The 21,950-nt window shown below is 62.5% G+C and overlaps 3 protein-coding genes across 3 annotated transcripts; 1 reads left to right on the top strand and 2 right to left on the bottom strand.

Moving 5' to 3' along the window:
- The first annotated feature begins 692 nt into the window (after nt 1-692).
- TMIE (transmembrane inner ear) lies at nt 693-9,104 on the top strand. The gene is made up of 4 exons (XM_081106390.1): nt 693-907; nt 4,376-4,493; nt 7,423-7,572; nt 7,844-9,104. Exons 1-4 carry the CDS (start codon nt 815-817, stop codon nt 7,930-7,932), a joined length of 450 nt encoding a protein of 149 aa, XP_080962516.1. The 5' UTR covers nt 693-814; the 3' UTR covers nt 7,933-9,104.
- A 397-nt stretch (nt 9,105-9,501) lies between these two features.
- Nucleotides 9,502-14,625, bottom strand: PRSS50 (serine protease 50; the record flags this gene model as incomplete). Its single annotated transcript, XM_081105904.1, has 6 exons — nt 9,502-9,798; nt 9,950-10,356; nt 11,653-11,936; nt 12,817-12,979; nt 14,138-14,437; nt 14,535-14,625. The coding sequence occupies 6 exons, from the start codon at nt 14,623-14,625 to the stop codon at nt 9,502-9,504; spliced, it is 1,542 nt and encodes a 513-aa protein (XP_080962030.1).
- A 1,877-nt stretch (nt 14,626-16,502) lies between these two features.
- On the bottom strand, nt 16,503-20,633 carry LOC308529672 (serine protease 46-like; the record flags this gene model as incomplete). The annotated part of the gene is made up of 5 exons (XM_081105903.1): nt 16,503-16,757; nt 17,859-18,022; nt 18,840-19,099; nt 19,202-19,379; nt 20,552-20,633. 5 exons carry the CDS (start codon nt 20,631-20,633, stop codon nt 16,503-16,505), a joined length of 939 nt encoding a protein of 312 aa, XP_080962029.1.
- Nucleotides 20,634-21,950: the final 1,317 nt, after the last annotated feature.

The raw sequence follows: 21,950 nt of genomic DNA, 5'->3' as shown, positions 1-21,950 counted from the left end.
ACATAAACCAGAAGGCTCTCGGGACCCAGGCTGCCCCCTCCTTTTCCGCAGCCCTCCCCAGGTCTCCACACCCCCACAACCTCCCTCCCTCTCTCTTTCCCTCCAGCCCTGAGCTGTCAGAGCTCACCCTGGGATCAGGACCAGAGTGAGATGGGCTGGGCTCAGTGTGAGGTCAGGGCCAGGGCTCAGGTGTGGCAGAGGCTGAGGGTCAGCCCTTCCAGGGGAGCCTACCCTGACCTGCGGCTGCAGATGCTGGCTCCTTCAGGAACCTTCGATGGCACCCGCAGCGGCAGCTCCCACCATTCTGTCCCCGCTCCCCACCCCCACCCCTGCCCTGGTGTCCAGGGTGACCAGAGCCTCCGGCAGGAAGCCAGCCCAGGGCATCCCTGAGCGCCTGTCGCCATGGCAACCTGCCTGTTGGGCGCACCCACCTGGGTCCAGAACGGCTTTTCACATTCCGGATGTGGACAGGGAAGGGCCTCCCAGATCCGCAGATTCCGCCCCCTCCTTAGCCCAGATGGGGAAACGGAGGCCCACTGGGGAGGGAGGGTGGGGCCTGTTGCTCAAGGACCTGATCCCGCGTGGGTCCAGGTGGGGGTGGGGGAGGGGAGTCTGGAGTCTGGTCCTCGGAGGGGCGGGCCCTTCACGCGCTGAAGTGCGGGGCCGGCAGCCCAGCAACCCGACACCAGCGATGAATAAATGATGCCCTGGCGGCCTGCGGCCAGATCGCCTCCGTCCCTGCCAGCTGCCAGGGGCAGCCGCCGCCGCGGGCATCGCGCGGCTCCGGACCTGCGGGCCGGCCGGCGGCGCAAGGATGGCCAGGCGGCGGGGCGCGGGGCCCCTCTGGGCGCTGGGCGGCGCGGCGCTGGGGGTCTGCCTCGCGGGAGTCGCTGGGCAGCTGGTGGAGGTGAGTCTGACGGCGCGGAGGTGGGTGGGGTGGGGCGGCCTGGGGGGGGGGGGTGGCCGGCACCGTCCAGGCAGGGGGTGGGGTGCCTTTCTGGCTCGAGCTGCCTTTCCTGTCCTCTTGCCCCGGGGAGGCCTGGCTTCAAGGGTGACCCAGCCTGGCCCCGCCGCTTCCAGGCTGCGGGGAGACAGCCCCCAATCCAAGGTCCCTGGTCCCCTGATTTCAGGGGCGTTCTGTCTGATGGGGGAGACTCACTTTGACCTGATCTTAAGGATCCTGGTCTGACCGGGGTACAGCGTGTCCGATCTGCTGGGTCCCTCAGCTCCTCTCCTCCAGTGTTCCGTCTAGAGGACCCAGGGAGAGGGGGTGCCTAGTCCTTGGTTGCAGTGACCACTAGTCTGATGCGGGGGTCTAGTCCCTGATTTGGGGGTTGTTGGAGGAAACAGTGTCTGCCACCCAAGGTCCTCCAGGGTCCCCTGTCCAGGGAGGAGACCAGCCTCCCTGGGGAAGGCGGTGAGGAAACTGCATTCCCAGCTGGAGGCTGGGACAGGTGGTGATGGACTGCATTAGCCCTGGAGGGAGGGGCGAGCGGGTGGGCCCCGGCCTTAGGTCTGTCTTGGTCCTGGCGATGGGGGGTGGGGAGCCAGCCGGGGCTTGTAGAGGGGAGAACCGCGCTGATCCTGGTTTGGACAGAAGAGAATACAGTGGAGAAAGGGCATGTAGTTGGGAGAACTGGGAGGAGTTGCTGAGACACCCAGGAAGAGGTGAGGAAGATGGCTGGTCGGTGGGCCAGGAGCCTGGCTGGGGCCAGGAAGGGCTGGCTGGGCGGGGCAGGGTGGGGGCCACCTGCAGCCTCCCAGCCCCTCTGTGCCCATTGCTGTGAGCCCGGAAGGGGTGCCAAAGAGGCAGAGCAGACCCAGAATTCTGGAGCATGAGGTCAGGAAGCAGGGCCAGCGAGCCGAGTGTAGAGAAAGCAGGGAAGCTCCCAGGAAGCCCTGGAGGGGCAGGTGCTGGGGATGGGATGGGAGAAGGAGGGCAGAGCCTTGTCCTGGGGTCAGAGGGCACAGCCCTGATGTGAAGGGTCTGGGGGACATGGTGGGGACAGAGCCTTGCCGCCCAATGCCAGCCGTCCCTGCTGCTGACCAGGGGGTGTAGTCAGAGGGCTGGGCTGGAGTTAGATGTCAGCTCCGGTGTCCCTGTAAGGGGAGCCAGGCTGGCTTGAGCTGTGGCTTGGGCACATCACTGGCTGCCCTGAGGCCTCAGATGCAGAAACTGAGCTGGCCTGGGTACCAGAGATGGGGCGGGGGGGGGGGGGGGGCGGGGAGTGGGGACGGTGCAAGGCGAATCAGCTCTGGACCAAGGACTCCTCCCTGGCCCCTGGGAGCTGTCTCCTCCCAGCTCATTAAGGGAAATTGCATTTGGAGTCCATCTACCTGCCATCTGCCTACAGACTATGCAAGGGCCTGGCTGAGCCTGGGGGATCCAGGGAAGCACCAGAAAGATGGGCAGGGCCAGGGCCCATGGCACCACCCACCCCAGCCCTACAGCCTCACCACTATAGGCTGTGAGGCCTCCACCCTCCAGAGTTCAGACCCCAGCAGTGCCCACCACAGGAGACAGCAGATTGCTCCTGTCACCCTCCACCCAAGACCCGCCACTGCCCAGCCCTGGCCCTGACACTGCCCACATGTACTCCAACCGCATGTGTGCCCTGTACCCACAACTGTGTGCTCAGCCCCATGTGTGCCCCACCCCCTACAGGTACCCTGACCCCACAGATATGGGGTACCTACCCCAGTTCACTCTGGTTATGAGAAAAGAGCCAGGGAATCGGGTACGAATTCCTCACAAAGACCCTCTGGCTTCCCGGGACAGGCTGCTGAAGGTGCTCGGAGGAGGAGGAGGAGGAGGAGGAGGAGGAGGAGGAGGAGGAGGCAGTGCCTGGCTCGTGGGAGGACCCAATCCCTGCTTATGGCCCAGGGAAAGGCTGATGGACGGTGGCCTGCGGGCTGCCTTTCCTCGCAGACAGCCAGGGACTCCTCAGGCCTGTCCTTGTTTGGTTCATCGGAGGACGACACGGTGCACAGATGCCCAGGGTCCTCCCTCCTAAGCACTAACTCCCATCCACACCCTCAGCCAAGCGTGGGGACAGCGGTCATATCCCTGTCAGCCCCGCAGATCAGGGACAGGTCTTGCTCAGACCCTCCCAGAGCAGGCCTGGTCCACCCAGACCCCAGAGCAAGGCCATGTCCCCTCAGTGTCCATTCAGTCCTCCAAGGCAGGGCCATGTCCCCTACACCCCCAGGAAAGGGCCATGCTCCCCTCACGCCCCCAGGGAGCGCGGGGCCCACTGGGAAGGTGGGAGGCAGCTGGCTCTGCTCTGCTTGGCTGACTTGCTCCCACCGAACTTACATGGTTCGGCCCCCAGGTGTCGCTGCCGTACTGTGGACAAATGATCTCTCGGTCCCGTCCTGAAAGGCCTGGTCCTAGCCCTGGACATTGGAAGTGATTCTGGTGGGCGAGGTGACTGCGGGCAGTGGGGTCCTGGCCAGGCGCAGTCATGGGCTCCACCCCCTACCCCACACTGGGGAGGAGGGACAGCACAGGATAGCGAAGTCCCCAGGCTAGTACAGACCTCGCCTTGTCTCTGGCCTTGATCCTGAGTCCCCTTCTGCCTGTGGGGGCCCAGGACTGGAGGAGGAGGAGAGACCCACAGGCTCTCCGAAGGGGCTTTGAACCAGATGGGGACAGGCCGTCCCGTTTTGTCCTGTGGGCCTTGGTTTCCCCAAGCGCCTACCACCCTGGCACGCCAAGTCCCGGCTCCGTGGTTCTGGGACTCCGCTCTCTTGTGCTAAAACGGGAACTTCCAAGGCCTAGGGCAGCTAACGGTGAGCCGCAAGGATTTTTAAAACATGCAACACTCGTGTTTAGTCAGGGGCACTGCCCTCTTTCCCCTTAGATCGGGGTGGGGAACGTCCAGCCCGCAGGCGAGCAATCACTTGGTCTGGCTCTGTCAAGGCATCGGGGGTGAGTTAATTAAATGTTTGGCCAAATACAGCTAATTTTAAGTCGATGATTTTGTACGGCCTGCGAATGAGGTTTTAAAAACCCAAGGGCCCGTGGCAGAAAAACGGTTCCCCACCCCTGCCTGAGATTGTCAAATAAAACAGTGATAGCAGCCCACACAACGACAGCCGTCCAGTGTGAATGAATCAAAATTATACCTGTTTTTTTGGTCAGATCAGCGAAATCATATTTCTCAGTTGCAGCGGGACGTTAGTAATTAGTGTGTGTGCCGTGGGACGAAGAAGGTTGAGAACCACTGGTTTGGGCAATGGCCGTGAATGTCCAAGATGATTGATTCTAGGCGATCCTGAAGTGCTGGGGCTAAGTCCTTGCTGGGACCAGGCTCCTCTCAGCCCAGCCCCAGCCCGGGCTCCGCCTGGCTCACTCCCTCTCTCCCCTCCGCAGCCCAGCACGGCCCCGCCCAAGGCCAAGCCGCCGCCGCTGACCAAGGAGACCGTGGTGTTCTGGGACATGCGCCTATGGCACGTGGTGGGCATCTTCTCCCTCTTCGTGCTGTCCATCAGTGAGTAGCCGCTCGCCGCCCTCCCCAGCACCGGGCGGTGGGGGCGCCACCCGGGGCTCAGAGCGGCAATTCCGAGCAATGCAGGCAGGCCAGGCGCCCGTGGGAGGCCTGCTGTGGTTCCTGGCACCTCCGCCGTCCACACAAAGTCCCTGTGGAGGGCGGACAGGCGGTGGTGACCTGAAGCATTCTGCCCAACCAGCGCGGAAGCAGCCACATGGCAATTAGGGTGATTACAGGGGCTCCGGGATCCAGGACGGGACGTGTCATTTTTCCCTATCGGGCCTCCTGATGCTTTTCCTGCGGTTCAGCCAACTTAAAGGACCCACACCCAGGGGCCCCAGCAAGGCCACCCCCGCGTGGCCCAGATGCCCAGCAGATGTGTCTCCCAGGCTGCAAACCCTGCTTGTCAAATTCCATGGCCCCACATGCCTCACACCCATCTCAATTAAAAGCAGGAGACCCCTTCCTGGGGGGCGGGGGGGGGGGCGTTGCTTGACGCAAAGTCGAAATAGAAATGGGCTGGACATGCTCCTGGTGGGGGGTCTAGTCTGGAGTTGGGGGAGGGGCAGAGAAATGCCAGCTGGGGGAGGAGGCCCCCATGGCAGAGCCTGAGGGAGGTTCCTACAGGCCAAAGGGCATGGGGGGCACGCTGCAAAGGCTCCAGAGCGCAGTCCTCTGAGCTGCATGTGGAGGCCCTCAGGGGAGGGGTGGTATGGGCAGAGGTCTCAGACAACCCTCCAGACCTTTCCCCGAGCGCCTGGGTCGGGTACGGCGGGCGGCATGCGGGTTCTAAGGGGCTGTCCCGGGACGAGGTCCCCTGAGGCAGCGCCTGCTGACAGCGTAAGACACACCCAGACGTGGGGCTCCAAGGGGACAAGGACATCTGACTCGCATGTGCTTCTCCTGGCACCAGAAGTGCCCTCCCTGTGGGAAAATGTCCCCACCCCCCACTTCTTCACAGCCTGGGTGGGGCAGGATCTGAGCAAGAGGCTGTGTGCGTTCCTAGCCGAGGCTGGGAACCAGGCCGGCTTCTGGGTGCAGGCCGCGCAGACAGACGGGGTCCACGGAGGTGGGGTCCTCTGACCTGCAGGGGCCACAGGAGGACCCGGGCTCTGCTCGGCCCCACGTGGTAGAGGTGCCTGTGGCCACACAAGAAAGTCGCGGTGCCAGGCCCAGAGGCACCTGGACATCAGCCACACAGAAAAGGGAGAGGACGGCCCACAGGCCCGAGCAGCAGGGCAGCGCTGCTCCTCCAGGCTCGAGAGCAGGGATGGCCCGAGTCCTGAGGAGGAAGCAGCCTCCTGCTCCCCCTGCGTGAACCCGGGAGGCGCAGCTGTTGCTGGGGCATCACCCCCAGACCCTGTGAAGGACTGGGATTGGATGGGGTGCCTCTGGGAGGGGTCTCCTCCGGCCTGGGCCCTGGAACTCAATCGAAGGTCCTTTGTTTCTCTCCTCCCTTGAAGAGAAGCGACCAGGCCCGGCCTGGAGCAAGGGGCAGTGTCTGAGCCCTGCCCTGGCCTCCAATGGCTGCCCTTTGTGCTCCCCCTAAAGCCCAGCCTCCCGGTCCGGAAGCAGCTCCCTCCCGCCCCCTGAGGCTGGAGCCAATGTGGACAGCCCGAGCGTGCCTGGTCCGGAGGAGGGCCTGGGGGGCTGGAAGACGTGGCACAAGCCAGGAGGGTTGGGGTGAGGGACCGACCTTGGGCACCGGGCACACACAGGGGTCTGGAGAAGACCAGGACCCAGCTCTCTGGGTCAGAAAGGCCTCCGTCTGCTCAGGCCTAGCCCACAGCAGAGGCCACTCCGACCCACTGGGGCCTCATGCAGCCCCCACAGTGCTCCTGCGTGTGACTGCCTCCCCCCAGCCCCCCATCCATTCATTCAGGAGCCAGTCTTGTCCTCCGCAGCAAAGGCCTTGAGACTGTCATTCACTCATTCACTCATTCTTTCCTTTCCTTCTGCGAGTCGGGTGAGACTCAACGGGGCCATGATATTTGGCCGAAGCTGCACAGGGCACCTCCAGAAGGTGCTCCTGCCCAGGCCACGTCGGTCGGACCCATCTTCCCCAAATACGCCCGCTTGTCCTGCCCGCCCTCCTGTCCCCAGGAGTCTGCCAAGAGGTCATGTCTGGTCATCGATTTATAATAGGAAGCAGCTCCATCCCTCCCCTGAGGCTGGGCCCAAGGTGGTCAGACTGTGGGGGCCTCAGAAAAATAAACTCAGTTCAGCCAGGTCCGGGCAGCCCTGCCCGCCATGCCCATCGCCAGGCAGGCCAGCGCCGTGCCCTGGCCACGGTGCCTGGGCGCCGCCGCCCCCACAGGAAACCCGCTCCTGGAATAACTCGGTCTGAGGTGAACGCCTGGGGCAGGGCTGGGCCCTGGCGGCTCTCACAGCCAGGAGAGGCCCAGGCCCGTCCTCAGGGGGGAGGAGGTGCAGCCTCATCCTCCAGTGCCGAGGATGCCCTGACCCGACACATGGAGCCCAGGGGCCTGGGTGGCGGCACAGGGCACCTCCAGGAAGCCGTGGCCTGAGTCGCGGTGCAGCCATGTGCCCTGCCCTCCGGGGACTCTCCGTCTATGCAGGAGGACCTCGGGACCAGGAGCCTTGACAGGGCAGGTGCCAGATGGAAATATGAGGCCCCTGGTTCAAAAGGCATTAAGAATTTCACGACAGCGAGAGCAGAGCACTAGCCCAAGCACCAGGCCCTTCGCGAGTGCCTGACGCACGTGGCCAGCCCCGGTCAGCAGAGCCCTTCAGAATCCCAGGGCCTGCGGGGTTTGGTCAATGCGAGCCTCGCCCTGACCTGTTTGGCTCAGAGCATAGAGCGTCGGCCTTCGGCCTGAAGGGTCCCTGGTTCGATTCCGGTCAAGGGCACGTGTCTGGGTTGTGGGCTCGATCCCCAGCAGGATGACTCTCTCTGTCCTCCCTCCAGTCATCACTCTGTGCTGTGTTTTCAACTGCCGTGTGCCGCGGACTCGGAAGGAGATCGAAGCCCGGTACCTGCAGCGGAAGGCAGCCAAGATGTACACCGACAAGCTGGAGACGGTGCCGCCCCTCAACGAGCTCACAGAGGTGCCCGGAGGTGAGTGGCCGGGCCCCGCCCCGCCAGCACCCGGCCCTGCGGAGCCAGCCCGGGCCTCAGGCCTGCCCCCCAGTAGGTTCAGGGGGGACCCAGCTCCATCCCTGGACACCAGAACACAGAAACCGGTCAGAGTGAGGCGGGTGGAGCAGAGCGGCACTGTGCAGGTGGGAGAGGAGTGGCGGGAAGAAGGCAGTGAAGGGCTGGGTGTGGAGGCTGTGGGTGAGCCTTAGGGTGCCGTCTCACGCCTGCCGCACGCCCCTTGACCCCACAGATGACAAGAAGAAGAAGAAGAAAAAGGACAGTGTGGACACGGTGGCTATCAAGGTCGAGGAGGATGAGAAGAATGAAGCCAAGAAGTGAGGAGAGACACGAGGACAGCTTCCTGGCGGTGGCAGCTGGGGCTCAAGTCCTGGCTGGGGCCCAGGCATCCTGGACTCCACGCTCCTTCATGAGCCAATCAGGGGCTGGGACCAGACCCAGGTGTCCTGCCTCCCAGCCTGGACTCTGCCCCTTTTACCATGTCCACGTGGCCGCTCAACAAAGCGGGTCTGGGGCCACTGTCCCTCTGCAGATCCAGAGCAGCCTCACACCCCAGACACGCCTGTCTCACCCCTTTGGCCAGAAATAGCAGTGGTGCTAAAGGAGTGATACGCTGTGGGATCACTCCGGAAAGGCCTGTGAACTATGTGAACCGGACGATCAACCAGGAGCGGCGGCAGCAGGCAGTTCTCAGGCCTTGCTGGACAGCAATCCTGGGGCGAGGGGTCAGCCCAAACCTAGCAGGGGCTCTGGTCCAGCGAGGTGGGCAGAGGTGGCCAGAAGCAGGAGAACCCCCGGCCCAGCAGACTGAGCCCCTGGCAACAGGATGCACTTGGTTCACGCTCAGTGACGGAGCAGAGGATGCTGGGGGTCAGCTCGAGTCACGGGTGCAGGAGGCTGAAGCCGGGGGCCAGGGGAGGAGGGAAGAAGGCTGCTACCTGGGCCCCTCTAGGAATCCAGGGAATATCTGAGAAGTCCGCGGGCCCTTGGGCTGTGCTGCTGTCGGGGAGGTGTCAGGGGCCCAGGGGATCACTGAGGGGGCTGTTGGGGGTTGAGGCCGCCTCTTCTCCCACCCTCAACAACAGGGCCCCAAAGCACTGCCGATGAGAAGGCCCTCGGGATGAGGGATGCGGAGGGGCTTCCGAAGGGCAGGGAGCATCAGCGGGGCAACCACCGGGCCTGGGGACTAAGGAGATTCCAGAGGTTTCCGGGCCAGGGGGCCTGCAGAGATTAGTAAATAAAGCAGAGCGCCTTCCATCCCCGACCGATCTGGAGTGAAGGTGACAGCGGCAGAGGCCGGCTGACCTTCCCTCCCCTGGCTTCTCCAAGCCTGATTAGGGTGAGCTGGAGGGAGTCAGGTGACCAAGAGCAAAGGGCAGCTTTGGTTTCCACAGGCCTTCGAGGGTCTGAGCCCAGTGCTGGGTGTGTTCTAGCCACGGCCAGGAGCCGGGCCAGGTCAAGAAGAGCCCGAATCCAATTAAATTAACAGAACGAATACCTTCCACCCCGGGCCCGACAGCTCCCCCTCCCAGCCTCACGCAGTCCGGCAGCGCCAGCTTCGGCCTGGGCAGGGCATTCCAGGCCCTCCATCGCCTGACCCCGATGTCATCCCTACACACACTCCCCCACCTTATGCAGGAGCCACCCCCCCCCCTCTGGACAGAGGCCAGTCCTGGGCTCTGCCCTTTCAGTGCCCGAGCCCCCACCCCACCCATCTTGTTCAGCCGTCTCCCATGCGAGCAGCCCAAGAGCGAGGGCCTCCGGGACCAGGAAGGAGGCTGCATGAGGAAGAGAACTGTTTAATCGAGCACCTGTCTCGGCCCTGCCGGGTGGGACAGGAGAGTGGACCTGCAGTGTCCTGGACGAGGGCAATGAGGGGGCCTGGGAGCATCAGCAGGCAGCAAGGAGGCTGAGGGGCAGCGCCAGCGCCAGGAGCAGGGCCCTGGACGGGGTTGGCAGAGCCTGCCCGTTGATGCGCTTCCAGATCCAGTGCTGGTAGGTGGAGATGCGCAGGTAGATGGGCGGGGCCTCGTTCTGGCCGCAGCCGGGGCCCCAGCTCACTATCCCCACCAGGAACCATGTGTCCTGCACAGGGCAGGACAGGGGCTCCCCACTGGTCTCCTGTGGGAGGTGGGAGGACAGAAGGGTCAGGGAGGCCAGATGTGGCCCGAAGGAGAGGGGACCCAGCTCAGGGACGAGCAGGGTGCTTCACACAGATCTTCCCGTACCCCTGAGTGTCACCGGCTAAGCAGGACCCAGAAGGCCTCCCACAGAGGGTGCATCTCCGTGCTCTCTGGGGTCAGTCCTCCACACCTCCCACCCCCCGCCTTTAACCCACCCTCCGTCTTCCCACCCCCACTCTCCCACCTGACCTCATCTCTCTCCTCCATCCCATCTCCCTCCCCACCTTCCTGCCCCATCGCCCCTGCTCATTCCCTCCCCACTCCCCTGGCCCAGGGCCTGGAAGGCAGGGGCAGGTGCTCACATAGCAGAAGTGCTTCCTGTCGGTGTCCTGCACACAGATCATCTGGGAGTTGATGACCCGAACCAGGGAGGGGATTTTGGAGAATCGGTGGTAGAAGTCCTCACACTCCTTGCTGTTCAGGATCGTGACCTCCTTCTCCCGGATGGTCCGGAACTGCGGCCATGTGCCTGTGGACAGGCCCCCATTCAGGGGGGTCGGGTGGCTGCCACCTGCCTTGTCGCCACCCCCTCGACTCCTCACCACGCCTCCAGCCTTTTCCGCTGGCCACACAGCAGCCAGGGAGGGGGGGGATCTCCAGGTTCAGCCCACCTGCCATCCCAGCCCGCCCTCCCTCAGCACCCCTTGAGAGGGACCCCGGGCAGGGCTCCCAGTCTGGCCTCACTGGACCTGGTTTACCTCCCGCAGAGTAAACCAGTTTACCATCCACTGAGTCCATTCCTACGTCAGCAGCTTGGCTTCTGCCCTTCCTTCTACCCCAAGGCCCTCCTCAGAGGCTCCTCCCCTGAGCTTGCCCAACGCCCCTCCCCGAGTCCCCAGCACAGCTCCCTCCCTCCCCTCCGCCTGTCAGTCCATAGCCTGAGACAGGGACTTCTGATCATCCCCAGCCATTGACAGCTGGGGCAGGGAAGACAAGAAAACCAGCCCCTCCCCTGGGCTGGAGCCCTGTGGCCATTTCCGACAAGCTGCTCCTGGAGGTTCCAGGAGGCACCTCCAGTGGGAAAGGCTAAGGTGCCTGAAGGGACAGGGCATTCCTGGGCTCCTAAGGAAATGGACCCTTGAAGGGCTGGGACAGCACTCCTGCTCTGGGCCTTGCTCCTGAATTGGGATGGCATGGGGCTGAGGACCCCTGGGGGACCCCGAGTGACTCCCAGACTCTGGTGCAGGCCGCCTTGGCCAGCCCTGCGGGGGCCTCGGGGGAGCTCGTCGCAGACACAGAGCCTGCTCCTCTCACCTCGACGTTCTGCTTCAAGGCACAGCCCCCCGGGAACTGTGCCAACAGCAGAGCCTACTCTGCGCTCCTGCCTCGGGAAGCCCTGTCCACACGCCTGGCCCGGCCGGAGTGCTCACGGGCATCTCTGCCTCTACGGCCTGAGTGCTCACGGGCACCTCTGCCCCTACGGCCTGAGTGTTCACGGGCATCTCTGCCCCTACGGCCTGAGGCCAGGGCGTGCTCACTGCGAAACCCTCGGCCACCTTGGATAGAAGAGCCCGACAGGGCCCAGCCAGCATGGCTCAGTGGTTGAGCATCAATCTATGAACCAGGAGAAAAGGGTTCGATTCCCGGTCAGGCACATGCCCAGGTTGCAGGCTCAATCCCCAGTGGGGGGCGTGCAGGAGGCAGCCGATTAATGATTCTCATCATTGATGTTTCTATCTCTCTTTTCCTCTCCTTTCCTTTCTGAAATCAATAAAAACATAATAAAATTTTAAAAAGCCCGACAGGAAGGCGGGAGCAGGGGGCTCCCGGGATGATGTCTCAGAAACATCTGTCCAAGGCGACCGAGCTGTGCCAGGCTCTCTCCCACACCCCGCCCTGGTCTGGAGGTGCGACTCACCGTTTGCCCTGGGGAGCCCCCAGCCCGTCACGGTGCAGAGGGAGAAGTCCTTCACCCTGTAGTCCAGGCCGGGCAGGCAGATGGGCCAGACGTACTTGCTGTAGTTGAGCGTCCTCTCGAGCTGCAGCAGGGCGATGTTGTTGGCCTGGCCCACCCAGGACCAATAGCGATGGGACCGGAACCGGCTGTTCAGGATGACCTCGTGCACGCGGACGTCGGCCGTAGTCTCAGCCCTCTTGTCGAGCCAGGGGCTCCCCACCCGCACGGAGTAGGTGACATCTTCCCTAGGGAAGCACCAGGGAGTCTGCCATCAGCACCAGGCACCCCACCCCAGCCCAGACCCACTGCCACGCTCCGGGAAACCCAGGCAGGCCACCCACCGACGGCAGGCCCCTGAGCTCTCCTCACAGCAGAGGTGAGCGGAGCCCTGCACACACAGCGTGGCCGTGTCCTCGCAACAATCCATTTCCATGGAGGGGAAGCGAGGCTCAGAGAAGCCCAGGGACCAGCTCAGGGCTACAAGCGGGAAGTGGCGGAGGTGGGACGTGGACCGAGCGTTCTCTGGATTCTGTCCCGGCCGGTGAAGCGCCCAGGAAGTGGCAGGCCCTGCACGGGCCCTGGCCTCGCCCTCGGGCCTCCTTCCCCAGCATGTGGACCCTTAGGCCCGATCACAGCCCATCACGCTTCTGCATTGGCCAGCCCTCATGGCCAGCACGGGCGTCCCCTCGGGCCGCCCCCGGGCACCAGCGCATGGGCATGCCCGCCCTCTTGTCCCCACACTGACTGACGCCCCTGAGAGCACCTGAGGAAGTGGTGGGTCCTCTCTGGCCCCAGTGCCCAGGCAGGGCCTGGCTGCCAAGGAGTATCAGGGCTGTTGGTCGAGGAAGGAAGGAAGGGGTAAGGGAAGCCAGGTGTGTGGCACGAAAGAATTAGGGCCTTCTTTCTTGGAAGCGGGCTCAGGACCCAGGCTCCCGGGGGGAGCCAGCGCTCTGCTCCCAGGAAAGACTGTAGAACTGAGCTCCGCCTGCTGGGAGCTGGGATGAGGCTGGGCCTAGGACTGGGGGGCTCTGCTGGGGCACAGCTGCCACGGAGGGGCCAGCTGTTGGGAGGACGGGGCCCACGTGGCTCCAAATGCCTTTCCCCGCCCACCAGGCCCCGACTCACTGGGTCAGGCAGTGGGCCACGGTCAGCACCCACTGGGCAGCGATGAGGGCGCCTGCGCACACGTGTGTGCCGTTGGCCTGCACGCTGACCATCCATGGCCACCGCCGAGCGATGGCCTCTGGGTCCCTGAGGGTGGGGTCCTGCTCCTGGGATGCGCCGCAGGCTGAGGAGGAAGGAGAGCCTTATGAGGGAGGGACTCACAGCCGCATCCCAGGGCACCGCGCCACCCCCAGCCCTTGCTCCCACTCTCCAGCCTCCTGCCGACCCCCCAATGACTCTCCTTTCCTACTGGTCAGAGTGTAAAGATGCTGCCCCCAGGTGGACCGGGGCATCCAACCCCCCAATGGCCTCAGCTCCCAGGCATCCCTCTCCCTGTCCCATGCGGGGCCTCAGAGCACTCCCCTAGCCCCTGGCCCCCTGGTCCTGCTCCCCTGGTCCTGGCCCCCTGGTCCTGGCCAGGCCCTCACAGACTCCCCTGCTTCGACCAAGGCAGACCCTCTCCCTCTCTGGGAACCCCTCCTGTGGTTCAGAGAAAGGCAGGTGCCCTAACAGGAAAGTGGGCCGCTGCACAGACACAGCCTGGGAGGGCCCTGGCCGCAGACCAACTCAGAGCACGGACTGGCCTCCAGGACCCGGACTTGAATCAGGAGGCTCCTTCCAGGCCAGGCACCTGCCAGGCAAAACTAAACGTCCCTGATCCCAGCGTGGTGAGGGCGCGCACTCAGCTGTGACCCAGGGAAGAGGGCAGGGCCTGCATGTGCAAAGGCTAAGGCGGGTCCTGCGTGGGAGTGTGGGGTGTGGGTGAGAGTTACACCGTCTACACTGAGCTCCAGGATAAGCCCATTTCCGGGGGGCGGGGGGCGGGACTCAGTCGCAGACCTTGAAAGCCGCTGTTCCTGCCAGGCGTGCATGCTGCCCAGACACCCCGAGGCTCCCTGAGCGCAGAGGGGAGACACCCGCCACCCCCCACTCCCCACCCCGGAGCCCGGGCCTGGGAATTCCCCGCCCCCAGCTGGGCAAGAGCAGGTGGACGCCCCAACCCAGGCCCAGGCCCCGCCCACTTCCTGTGCCTCCCCGCCCCCTCCTGCCCTAGTAGGTGCTCAGTTAACAGGCTGCTCTCTTCTCACTCCTGCTTGTCCGTCCTCCTCCTCCTCCTCCTCCTCCTCCTCCTCCTCCTCCTCCTCTTCCTCCTCCTCCTCCATCCTTTCTGTCCTGGGATCTGAGGCCTTTCCACCCCCACCCCCATCCCCCACCCTCCCCTCCCCCTCCCCCTTGCCTCCCCCTCCCTCTCCCCCTCCCCTCCCCCTTCCAGGGCGCTCACTGAGAGGTAAGGCCGTGCTGGCGTGGGAAGCGGGGTTCTGCGTGGTGGTGGGGCCCGCGGTGGTGGTGGGGCCCGCGGTGGTGGTGGGGCCCGTGGGGCCCTGCGGCCGCGTGGTGGGGGGGCCCGTGGCGGTGGGGCCCGCGGTGGTGGGGCCCTGCGGCGGCAAGGTGGAGGGGACCTGCCGAGGCAGACGCGGCCCCCCTGAGGGGCAGGTGGCGCTGGCGGCACAGGGGGCGCCAGGGTCAGGGGGAGCGGCCCTGGGCAGTGCCCCTGCGGCGGCGTCACCTGCGCCCGAGCAACCTGTGGAGGGTGCGGAGGTCAGAGGTGGAGACAGGCCCTGGATGGGGCGGGGGGTGGTGGGGGGTAGGGCAGGGCAGGGCAGGGCAGGGGCGCTCACCTGCCGGCCCGAGCAGCAGGAGCAGCAGGAGCAGGAGGCCGGCCCAGACCAGGACCAGGGCGCGGGCGGGCGGCTGGAACCGGCGCTTCATCCCGGGAAGCCGCAACTGCGCGCAGCTCCTCTCCGACGGCGATGGCGCCCCCCACTGGCGCCCGACGGCTTCTGGTGCGAGGTGGGCGCGTTCCGTGCCAGGTCCCAGCGAGCGGCGCCCCCAGCGGCCCGCAGCGATGCTCCCGCATCTCCCCCCAGGACGCCCCCCAGCGGCCCGCAGCGATGCTCCCGCGTCTCCCCCCAGGACTCCCCCCAGCGGCCCGCAGCGATGCTCCCGCGTCTCCCCCCAGGACTCCCCCCAGCGGCCCGCAGCGATGCTTCCGCGTCTCCCCCCAGGGCGCCCCCCAGCGGCCCGCAGCGATGCTCCCGCGTCTCCCCCCAGGACGCCCCCCAGCGGCCCGCAGCGATGCTCCCGCGTCTCCCCCCAGGACGCCCCCCAGCGGCCCGCAGCGATGCTCCCGCGTCTCCCCCCAGGACGTCCCCAGCGGCCCGCAGCGATGCTCCCGCGTCTCCCCCCAGGGCGCCCCCAGCGGCCTCCCCACACCTGCCCGACTGGGCACTGGGAAGAGTCCATTTCTTCGCGTCCCGCCTCTGCCCGCCTGGTTCCCCCACCCGCCTTGGCCAGATGGTCTCCTGGAGCCGCTCAGCTCACCTGGCCAGTTCCTGCACCTTCTGGCTCTGCACCTGCCACCCACCTCCTACCGACCCTACCCCCGGGCGGGTTCGGCCTCATTCCTCCCCTGGGGCGATACCCAGGGTTTCCAGGCGGCCCCTCCCTCCAGCCTGCGGACTGGACTCCCGTGGGCTTCCCCGGTTCCTGGAATGAGCCGATGGAACCGGCTCAGTAAAGACCCTTAACGATCGCACGTTTCAGAGCAGCGCTCGCCCGCCACCCACCACCCCGCCGCCGCCACGGCCAGCGCCCTTCCTTCCCCCGCAGCTCCATCCGCGCGGGACAGGCGCTCGGGTGAGGTTTCCACACGCAGACACGGTGACGGCACCCACAGGCCTCCGGGAGCAGAGGGCCACTTCCTGTGTTGGAATTAGGGGACGTTTTGATGACTCCACGACGTAGATGGAGAAAACATCCAACATGCAGTCTGGGGGGAGGCCGATGAGAAACTTTGGGTCAAAGCTGCTGGACAAGTCTGGCCTCAGACAAGCAAGGCCAACGCGGAACCGCGCCAGGACGCTCCGACTGCTGCCGGGGCACCGACTCAGGCTGGCCATCCAGGCCCTGGTCTCTGAGGACAGCAGGTCACACCCACCACCGTCCTGGGGCCCCCGGGGCTCGGGGAGTGTGCACTCGGAACCTGAGCCCCACCAGGTCTGAGGGACCCCACGGCCCTCCCCACTTGGGCGGGACTCTGCCTTCAGCCAGGCCGGCTTGGGCCAGCCAGTCCTCGCTCTCCAGAGCCTGATGGGGTCACTGAGGCAGCTGGTGTGCATCCCCTCACACACGTCTGCCTGCCCTCCCCTGCCCCCCATCACCCACCCCTGCGGGAAGAGAGAAACTGGCCAGATTTTGTAGAATCGGGACCCTCGGGGCTGGGAGAGGCCGTTTGTGAAACAAGGTCCACAGGGCAGGTCTGGGATGTGTGTCTTGGGAAGAGACTGACCCTTGCAGGAAGGCCCTTGGTCAGAGACCCAGGCCAAGGCCTTGGGACCTGAGGGTGAGGAAAGGCTACCTCTGAGGGTTCCAGCCAGAATCAAGAAGAAAGACGATGACTTCAAGTGGCAAAAAGTGCAAAAGCATCTTCATTGAACAACTGAAAGCCAGTGGCTTGGGACCCTCCCCCAAGGGCACTCTGCCCCTGTGTCTTGCAGGCCTCCAGGCCCCACCTCTCTGAGGGCGGGCAGAGGGCAGGGAGAAGCAGCCTCGGCTCCAGCTCCCAGAATGACCCCTGGAAACGCTGCTCACAGGAGCCACAGGGAGCCCAAGGAGACCAGCAGGATGTAGCCAGTGCACAAGGCGGGGCTCAGGAAGGCAGGGTGGGCCCTGCTGATGAACTTGACGTCCGTGATCTGCTGCTTGATCCATTGGGTGAAGTGGGAGGTGCTGGTGTAGATGTTGGGGAAGTGGTGCTGCTTACAGCTGAAGCTCCAGCTCTCCACCCCCATCTGGACCCAGGTCTTGTTCACTTGGCAGACCAGGGAGCTGCCAGAGTTAACCTGTGAGGGGAAGATGGAGCATCAGGGAGGCAGTGGGAGGGTCTGCTGCAGTCCTGGCTTGCACAGTGAGCCACTGGAAATGCACACCGACGCCTCTTCTTTTTGTGCAAAACATAAGAGTAATGTTACAACAGCATCGATCAACCCAAAGGTAACGGCTGTTATTTCTCTTGGTGGCAGGTTTATGATCATTTAAAAAGTTTTACACTCTTCTGTATCATTGAAAAGTTTTGTAAATTAGAAAAAAAATGGTTCTCTGTATAGCTATAGATATAAACGATATAAAATTTTTTGGTTAATCCTCACATGAGAATTTTTTCCCATTGATTTTTAGAGAGTGGAAGGGAGCAGGAGAGACAGAGAGAAAGAACCTGATGTGAGAGAGACACATCGATTGGTTGCCTTCCCCATGTGCCCAGGGATTGAGCCTGCAACCGAGGTACATGCCGTGACCAGTACCGAACCCGGGACCCTTCAGTCTGCAGGCCAACACTCTATCCACTGAGCCAAACCGGCCAGGGCAATGATACAGGTTTTTGTAAAATAAGGCAAACCTCTGACCCACCAGTTCTTTGCAGGGTGCAGCCCTTGGAAAATTCTGGAGCATGTCAATAGGGAAATGAGTGTAAGAATATTCAGAGGAGCAGAATCTGTGATATGAAAAAACTGGAAACTACTTCAATGTGGTAGAAAGGATGAACTGTGGCATATTCATCCAAGTGAATATTGTGGATAGAGCTGATTAATGAATTAGCTGCACATATCACAATGGCTAAATCTCAAAAAACAATGTTGAACAGAAGATGCAAGAGGCAGAAGTGTGTTTACAGAATGAGGCCATTTATGCAAAACTGGTTCTGCCAGCACTGGGCTCAGATCCAAGCATGTACTGACTGAAGTTCAGACAAGTGCAAATGACCTGGGAGGTACTGCTATCTCCACCATTCTTGTGGGCAGGAGCAGAGTCCTGTCACCGGCTTTTACCGCCTGGGAAGCTGAAGCCCTGGGAAGGGAGACTCGGGGGAGGTCTCCCAGTGGCATGTTAAAGGAAGGCATGGCCCCTGAAAGTCCCCTCCCCGCCCTGGGCCATCCACTTCGTACCTGACAAGAGTCTACGCCCCATTCTAAGCTGGCACACAGCATATCTTTCCCAATGAACTTCTTCTGGCCCTTCAAGAAGAGGAACTGATACTGCTGATTGCAGATCTCACTTTTTATTATCTTGACAGAAACTTCCTGAAGACTGTAGGGGGGCCTTGGGGACACTAAAGAGAGAGAGAGAAATTCTGCCTCAGCACCCTTCAATAATCTGGCACAAGTTCACCTTGGGGTTATCTGCATCCCTGGTGTGGGGGCAGGGCCATCTCCTGGGGGGGTAATTTATTTATTTTGGGGGAGGGTGTAATTTATGAAGGCCCAGCCCATTGCCTGACTTTGAGAAAGCTCAAGCTCATTAAGAAAACGAAGGAAACGCCTCCCAAAGGGCTCAGTGACGTCCAGGCACCGAGAGGACACGGAGAGACGACCTCAGGGACCCATGAGGGCGAGGGGCTGAGGTGGAGACGCCCTGGAGCTCAGAGTGCCACCCCAGGGGAGGCAGGACCCACAAGGGCTCTTAGATGCTAGAACCCCAGAGTGGCGCTAATAGGGGCCATTGGTCTCTCAAGGTCACAGCTGCGTGGCTGCCAAATGGTTCAGTGCCTCCTAGACAGGCCCTTGTGCCACCTGCGCACAGGGAAGCCCACTGACACCCAGGGATGAATTCCCTGCCCTGCTGCCAGGTGATGCCTCGGCATTGGACTTGACCTTGGGGATTGAGGCCCATGCAGACCAGGAGTGTCTTCTCCACAAGAGCACTTTGCTATCAACAGAGGTTGGGAGAGTGTGCAGCACGTGTAGATGCTCAGGAAATGTTTGCTGATAGGTCGATGAGGGAAGGAGGGAAGGGGGGGAGGGAGGGAGGGAGGGAAGGGAGGAGGGGGGAGGGGAGGAGTGGGGAGGGGAGGAGTGGGGAGGGGGGAGGGAGGGGCCCGTGGTGATGTGTTCTAAGAGGCCCGTGTTTTGGAAACTGCCTCCACTCACCTTTCACGGATGGCCGTCCCCACACAATGGCCCAGCATGAGGCTCCAATAGGTGGCACGAGCTTGGTGGTCGGGAGGCAGATGGGCTGGACAAGGGGTGACCAGAGGATGGGGTCCTTGAGCTTCAGGAGGGCAATGTCATCGGAGATGAGGTCCTTGAAATTCTCGTGAGTCACCAGTCGAACGAGGGGGAGCTGAGTGCCATTTGCTGGGAGGTGCTGGGCTCCCACAATCACCGAGTATTTGCTGGCATCCAGGGACCTGCAGGGCCGTGGGTAGGAGGCGGATCTCCAGCAGTAACCCTGCGACTCCCAGAACCCCAGCCTCACCAGGGCCCCCCCGCACCGGCCGCCCCCAACTGACCTCTCCAGGCAGTGCGCGGCCGTGAGGACCCACTGGTGGTGGATGACGGAGCCACTGCAGATGTACATGCCCATGAACAGGATGCTCACCTGCCACGGCCACTTGCCTGCCTCCACCAGCTTCCCCTTCACCATCTTGCAGGACAGGTTGGTCTGACCACAGCCCCAGAACCAGGGCTCTGAGGAAAGAGACAGAGGGGGGCCACGCCGGCCGGCCCGTGTAGACAGCGGCAAAGGCAGCCCTCGGCTGTAGAGGCAGGGGAGCCGCCTCGCGGCCGTCACGAGGAGCCACTGCCACACGCACACAGGAGCTGCCAGGTGACCCAAGCCAGGGCTGCCCCGCAAGAACACACGTGGTCAGTTTGGGTGGGCACCCAGAGACCTTCTGTCACATGGGACCCCAAACTTTTCACCCCCAAAGAGTCTACTGAAAACCCGGCTGGTGTGGGTCAGTGGTTGAGCGTTGACCTATGAACTGGGAGTTCACAGTTCGATTCCCGGTCAGGGCACAAGCCCAGGTTGCGGGCTCGATCCCCAGCATGGGGCATGCAGGAGGCAGCGGACTGATGTTTCTCTCTCATCACTGATATTTCTATCTCTCTCTTCCCCTCTCTCTCTCTAAAAATCAATAAAATAAAATACATTTTTAAAAGAGAGTTTACTGGAAAACTGGTATTGGATGCTGGCTCCACAGGTCCCTGAAGTTCTCTGGGCCTGGTTTCCAATGGTGAGGTGGGAGTACTGGTAAGCCCACCTCCCCCAGTGGTGTGACGTCAGCCTCAGATGAGGGCCTTCTGTAGGTGAGCAGTCATTCACACACCGCGTCATCGCAAGCCTAGAGTACACCTCCCAGACAAGCTCATCTGCTCCACGGATGGTAGCTTGACCCCCAATTTTTATTTTTATTTTTTTAAAAAATATTGTTATTGATTTCAGAAGGAAGGGAGAGGGAGGAGAGATAGAAACATCAATGATGAGAGAGGATCATTGATTGGCTGCCTCCTGCATGCCCCCTGCTGGGGATCGAGCCTGCAACCCATGCCTGTGCCCTGATTGGGAAGCAAACCCAGGCCTCTTCAGTCCGCAGGCTGACACTCTATCCATTGAGTCAAACCGGCTAGGGCATCCCCCAATTTTTAATAAGGCTCTTCCTTCACCCTGCAAAGGGATGACTGGACATTACCTGGGTCCCCAGGTGTGGCACACCATGCAGTCTGCTGGAGATGCATCCATCGGGCGGGAGGACAGCCAACACAGACACCCAGGCACACAGATCCCTCCTGCCCCGTCTCATGTCTCATGTCCCTGAAGCCCTCCTTCCTGCCCCTGTGCCATGTCCCCAAAGCCCTACCTTCCACAATGAGTGGGTTCCCAATTCTGGCAAAAGAAAATGGAGATGAGAGGCCATGAAGGTCTCCCAGCCCGCACGCCATGGACAGCTGGTGCCCGGCGCCGCTGGTCCCCATCGTGGATCTGGGGACAGGCATCTCCAACGTGCAGGGATTCTAGAACTCATGGTTTGTTTACTCAGGGTAGCCAGGGGGGCCTCTGCTCCAAGGCTGGGGCTCCCCCAGCTGGGCAGCATCAGGACGCTCACATAAAAGGAGCCGGTGTGGTCTTGGCGAGGCCGCGCCCAGGCACGATGTGACGCTACTGCCAGGTGCCTCCCTAGAACGGTGCTCCTGGGCCTGACTTGAGCCTGGGGCAGTGCTGGCGTCTGGCCTGGGACAGGGCCTCCTGGGCTCAGCCTGGGCCTTGACAGTACCCCCACGTGCCCATCCGAGCCTGTGACAGCACCAGGTACCTGGCTTGTAATGGTGCCCGGCCTATAACGCACCCCTCATGCCCAGTCCCAGCGCCTTCAAGACACACACCCAGAAGTGAAGCATGGAGAAGGGGATGGCTCACTCCTGATGTGGGTGGCTGAGCTGGATCTAGAGGTTTCCTTTCTCCCAGGCTCTGCATTTTCAGAAGAACGACTGGGTGGAGGGAGGCCAGGTGCGCTGGGCCTGGGCAGGTGGCTTCCTGAGAGGAAGCAGCGTGCGCACCTGGGTCTTCATGAGTCCACAGAAGAAATGACATCTCTGGGCGCCTTCCCGCCCACTCCACGGAGGCCCCTCCCAGGATCCCACGCTCCTCACACTGCCCACCCCATCCCCAGTGCTGCCCAGGACACGGGGCAACAAGGTTGTTTACACACTGCGGGGCGATGGGCTGGGGCCACCATAGAACTTCAGAATCAGGGAGGAGAGCAGACCGAGTGCCTCCCACAGCTGCAGCTCCACCCCCGGGTGCGCCATGGACACGGGCAGCGGGAAGGACAGGCCGTGCTGTCGGGCAGTGTCCTCAGGGCAGGATGGAGGCAGAGTCCTCAACAGCCAGGGCAATGGACATGCAGCAACACATGAAGCTCATAAACATAGTTTCAAGTGAAAGAAGCCAGACACCATGAGGCCTATATTGTATGAAATTCAAAAACAGGCAAAAACAACTATTTTTAGGGAAACCTGGTAGAGAAGGAAGGAAATGATTATTCCTAAAATCAAATTTCCTCTTTGAGAGGAAACGGGGGTGGGGGTGGGGGGTAGGGAGGGAAATACTTTGAGGGGAAACAATCAATCAGAAAAACCCACACAAGGTAATTGCATAAGAATGCATATCCATTATCGCCACCAAGGTGAATATAAAAGATTCTTATATTGGGTAGAAAAAAAACCTAACCACATGCTACTTATTAAAGGCCCACCGAA

Source organism: Myotis nattereri, assembly GCF_964212035.1.
Source record: "Myotis nattereri genome assembly, chromosome: 14".
Classification (NCBI taxonomy): domain Eukaryota; kingdom Metazoa; phylum Chordata; class Mammalia; order Chiroptera; family Vespertilionidae; genus Myotis; species Myotis nattereri.
The sequence above is the reverse complement of the archived record's forward strand: the minus strand, read 5'-3'. Positions and strand labels throughout refer to the sequence as shown.

What these genes read in the sequence shown, in the direction of transcription:
- TMIE (XM_081106390.1), top strand. Translation starts at nt 815, where the DNA reads ATGGCCAGGCGGCGGGGCGCGGGGCCCCTCTGGGCGCTGGGCGGCGCG. An exon ending in CCTCTTCGTGCTGTCCATCA is followed by an intron (nt 4,494 to 7,422) that starts GTGAGTAGCCGC and finishes TCCTCCCTCCAG; the next exon opens with TCATCACTCTGTGCTGTGTT. An exon ending in GCTCACAGAGGTGCCCGGAG is followed by an intron (nt 7,573 to 7,843) that starts GTGAGTGGCCGG and finishes TTGACCCCACAG; the next exon opens with ATGACAAGAAGAAGAAGAAG.